Genomic DNA, 5,054 nt, shown 5'->3' on the forward strand with positions numbered 1-5,054 from the left:
CATCAGTTCTTTGTAGTCTTTTTGCAAAAGAAGAATAGTCACTTGAGAAGAAACTTCTTATGTCCAAGTATTTCAACTTCCTGTCCATAATTCTCTCTGTCATTAGTAATATGGCTTTATTCCTTAAGGTGCTGTGTATTCCCCAGGTACCATCTTACATCATAAATCAAAATACCAGCTTGTGAAATTGCAGATTCCTAGGATCAAATCTCAATTACTAAAACAGATTTGCTAATAATTTGGACCAAATTAATTTTTATGTATATTGAAGTCTGAGTAAAAATAAATTATCTGGAAATAAACTAATCATTAATAGCAATTAACATCTTACTATCTTCCTACTAGTTGATAGCTACCTGGAATAGCAGGAAATCAGTCCTAGATGGGCACCTGGAAAGTAGAAGTTGTTCAGACAGTAGAATAGGATTCTAGAAGGGTGAGGTATGGAAAGTAAACAAGAAAGAAAAGTACAACTATATCTTCCTGTTTTAACAGTGTGTAATGAACATAAAACCTCATAGTTGGTCATTGTATAGCTACATTTGAACAATTTTTTTTGAAATAATCCTCTCATTTTTGTTACTCAGTGCCTCTATCTATTATCACATTGGCACAATAGTCCTGTAGCATGGGCAACATAGTCATTTTCATTAGGGTAAAAAAGGAAACTGAGAGTAAAATAACTACTTCATGGTCAGGATTGATTCACCTTAGTGTTTGGTCAGTTCCTTACCCCCTAGTTTGATACCATTTCAGTTTTCTAGTAATTGATTTCATATATCTGGATACTATGAGGCATTAAGTGAAACATAAGAAAACAAGTCTTTCCTTCTTTCTTCCTTTAACTTTATTTTATTTAGAAGCAGGGTCTTACTATGTAACCTAGGCTTCCCTGGATGTTGGTAGGTAACCCAGATCAACTTCAAATTCACAATCCTCCTACCTTAGTCTCCCAAGTGCTGGAATTATGTACATGTGCCAACCCACCCAAACAGACTTATAGTCTGGAAGATTCAGTGATATATTTTCCCCATCATTGGCCAATTAAAATATATTTAAATAATATGCCCCACAAGGAAGGGCAATGACGGGAACTGAAGAGCATAATTGCTCAACTGACATGCCATATGTTTAGGGATTATTTTTAAGTTTTATTGGTTGCTTTATTCTTGTTATCAATGCTAGGAGTACTGTTGAACATTTTGATCTTTATGCTTTTAAGAATATTCAGTTCTTGTTTGTAAGGTTCTAAGTTTTACCTCTTCATGTTGCCTGCGATGTACTAATTATTCCCATGGCAACAAAATGTGACCTTAAACAAGGACATGGTAGCCAGGAAAAAAAAAATGATTAACTGCCATCACAGTATTCTGATTCTCATAGCAATATAGTCCTGGAATACTGTGTATGAAATTCAATGAGTAATTATTATGGTTTAGACAATATGCTCTCACAGGCCTGTTTCTCAAATTTCAATACACATTCCAACCACCTTGGGAATCTTAGTGAAGTTTGAAAAGTGATTCAGTTAGCTCTTGGATAGGACACCAGAGTCTGCATGTTTAAGAACCTCCTGCATGAGGCTGAAGATCTCTGTCCCCAGGTCACATTTCCAGTAGCAAAATGTCTGAACTATCACCATGCTCAAGTACTATGTGCAAATGAGCACATTTTTGATCCTGTAGGAAGTGACACTTTGGAAAACATCCCTGATGAACATATGGGGTCTGATACTAACTAGATGGGTGACCTTGATCAGACATCTTTGTTTCTCTGAGTCTGTTTTTTTATGTATGAAATTAAAATTTTGGCTGGGTTCATCTCTAAGATCACTCAATTTGCATTCTAAAATCCTTTCCCTCTGAAGACAAAAGCCATTTTAGAAGAAAGCATTAACATAAAGCCCAAATGTCCATATATTTGCAGGAAAACTAAAAATATTACTGTGGATATATAATGTCTTCATAATTCCAAATCCTCTATGTGTTCTAATTTAATATTTTTTTCTGAATGTGCAGAACATTGGCATTCTCCATGAAAATGTGACAACACTGAGTAACAGACAACAATTTTTGGTATCTCTCCACCTCAACTCTCAGCAACTTCTAGTGACTTTCATATTTAACAGCTTTGACTATTTGCAAATGTCACTGCCTCTCTGATCAAAGAGCAAACTACGGTGTGTCCACTGGACTTCAATACCAGTACTGAAATTCTACACAGTCCCACCTGATTCCAGGACACACAATGGAGAAGTGCACAGAATCACCACCTACTGTACAGGTAGAGGGTTCCTTTCTAGGTGGAGACAATCTGACCTTGCAGCCACAAATGCAGGATCTTACTAAGGATAACACTGCTTTGAGAAGGCAAGGCATGCCTGTCCTGAACACTCCTATGATGCCTGTGTCCTATGTACTTGAGCATCTCCCCAGGCTACATGGTGACCCTTCTAGTCTCTCAGGTTTTCTTGCTCAGGTGACTACTTACATGACAGCTCTCAAGATCTCAAATCCTGCAGATGATGCTCAGGTCAAGCACTTTTTTGAATACCTTTCTCAGCAGATGCAAAAGCATGGGGTCATATCTGAATCCAATCAGAATATTCTACTGGAGCAATGTGAGAACTTTGTTCTTGAATTCCAGCAGTCATTTGGTGAGCCCATGCAACAAGAAATAAACCCTCTGATGAATGTTAAGGTCAACAAAGGAGACAAGATCTCTCATCAGGATGCTAAGCCTTCCCAGATCCTTGCTCAAAATCTGAGCTATAATGAAACTAATCAGAATGATTCATTGCAAGAGGGACTGAATGACCCAATCCAGGATGAAGAGATCACAGATATAATGGGCAACCTACCAGATTTAATCACTCAGTGCATTCAACTGGACAAGAAACTGAGTAACAGGCCAGAACTCCTACAATCAGAAACCCATGTCCCAACATTTGCTTCCTTGATTCACCACCAATCCATCATTCCTGTACCTGCTGCTCCACCATCCAAGGAAGAATCCACACAAGTTCGAGGAGCTCAGCTGCCTCTAACCCCAGCCAAAAGGGTCCGTCAGCAAGAAACTCAGTTATGTCTCTACTGTAGCCAGGCTGATCACTTCACAAGAGATTGCCTTGCCAAACGTTCTCGAACACCATCAAAGACAAAATACACAACTCACCAGTAAGAAGAGTTCAGAAAGCCATTTTGTAAACTCATGTTCCTCTCACCATTGGCCTTACTTGTTTAGCTCCACCACTGAATTCAAAATACAAGTGAAGAATGGTAGCACCACTTTATAGACCAAGAATTTAAGCAAGATTTTATTCATTGGGAGCTGACCCCTCACCAAATTGACCTAACAACAATGAAGACAATTTGCAGGCACTTCATATTTGGACACCTTCCTCCAAGTGTTCTGAAAGTCTGAAGGCAAAATTCTGTCCAATTTGAGCCAATAAAAATAACCCTGACAATGTATTAGCATTCTCATATCCTCCAATGGATGCAACCTGGGTTGATTTTGTTGGTCCAAGTCCTGCAGCTTGTGTGCCTAGGCTTGAGCCCAAAACTTTCATCTTCATCTGCCTTGACCTGTATCCTAGTGTCCTATTAGTTTGGATTTTTTTTAAACCCTAGTTGCATTTCCATATCCTACAACTGTTCTCCTCCTATGGCTCCTAGAACAAAAGCTGGATTCTGCTTCCCTTATTGGCCATGTCCTAGCTCCATTTATTGGCCAGGATCTAGCTTCAATACAAACAAACCTTCCTGGAACCACAGCCCAGACACCCTTCCATGCAGCTATGTATTTTGTTCCCATCTAAAGACTTCTGCTTGTTCAACAAACCAAATCTCTTGGCTATTGACAAATCAGATTGTATGCCCATTTGAACTGAACACTGTTTGGAACTACTACTGGTACTCTTCTTTGAGAAAGAGCCTTTCTGGAAGTTAGGTTCCAGCATATCTATGGCTAAGTCAAGATGGTTTAGGATAATGATCCCTGAATGTTACTTATTTACAGATGGGTAGGGTGGCCCATCATAGTTACTGTGCTGTAGCATGTTTTTGCTGCTTTGATTAGGAAGCTGGCTAAATCAATCTCCACCAAGGACTAAGGTTCAGGCCCCACAGTAGTTCCTGATTCTTAGGGCCTCAGTTTGACACCATTTATGATCACTGTCATTTGCTATTGAACCCTACTCTTATAGGATTCCTCACCTAGGTGGGGATCTTGACAAGTAATGGACAGCATACAACTTTTTGAACCATCTGTGAAAAGAACTCAAGAAGTGGGATGTTTGGTTGCTTGTCATGTACTTGACCTCTAACAGCTTTGTGTATAGATAGAAGCCTCTGTTAAAAAAGGAATGCTGGTCTAGAAAGGAACATTTTCTTAAAAAATGTTAAGGATATTCAGTGATGATCAGTATTTGCTGGTAATTTCAGTCCTCTGTTCCTGTTTGTTAGTGCTGATGTATTTTCCCATGTGAGATCTCCTGAAGAGCAGCAATTCTATATCCTTTAGCAGCCCCCAAGGCCATTTTACTTTGGCCCTGTTCATGGAAAATCATACTTAATTTTCAGTACTTAATCCCAGATAGAGCCTTAGCTATTCTCATCCTGAAACACCAACAAACATTATTTCACCCATCAGTGCCTCACTAACCACTGTGCCAAACCTTAATTGCATTCACAAGGACTCTCTTTTTATCAATATCATACTATACATCCACATAACTCCATACACTACCAAAATAGAGAGACATGAATGCATATATTCCAGTTATGCTAAGAAAGTCTTACTATTGTACTGGGATTGTATGAGATGCTTTAAGAAGTAGGTCTATTTGAACTTTGAGTAACTCTGGGATTACTGGAAGGTATCCTGATCTATTTTTACTAATTCTATAATAAAAGACTAACCCAGTAGCCTCCAATCACTTTCTTTACTGACTCTAATATGGTCTTGGAATGTCAATGCGAGCCTTCAGTAGACTTGTTTGCCAATCTTTCCTTATCTAAGGGGCATCAATTTTTCATTGTAAGCTCTCTCAC

At 38.7% G+C, this 5,054-nt stretch overlaps 1 protein-coding gene across 1 annotated transcript; it reads left to right on the plus strand.

The window, feature by feature from the left end:
• The first annotated feature begins 2,247 nt into the window (after nt 1-2,247).
• Nucleotides 2,248-3,217, plus strand: Rtl4 (retrotransposon Gag like 4). The gene has a single exon (XM_004658956.2). The coding sequence runs from the start codon at nt 2,248-2,250 to the stop codon at nt 3,178-3,180; it is 933 nt and encodes a 310-aa protein (XP_004659013.1). The 3' UTR covers nt 3,181-3,217.
• The last annotated feature ends 1,837 nt before the right edge of the window (nt 3,218-5,054 follow it).

The sequence above is a fragment of the Jaculus jaculus genome, chromosome X (assembly GCF_020740685.1).
Source record: "Jaculus jaculus isolate mJacJac1 chromosome X, mJacJac1.mat.Y.cur, whole genome shotgun sequence".
In the NCBI taxonomy this organism is placed as follows: domain Eukaryota; kingdom Metazoa; phylum Chordata; class Mammalia; order Rodentia; family Dipodidae; genus Jaculus; species Jaculus jaculus.

Bases quoted from the DNA above. Each gene is read 5' to 3' on its own strand.
- Rtl4 (XM_004658956.2), top strand. From the start codon at position 2,248: ATGGAGAAGTGCACAGAATCACCACCTACTGTACAGGTAGAGGGTTCC.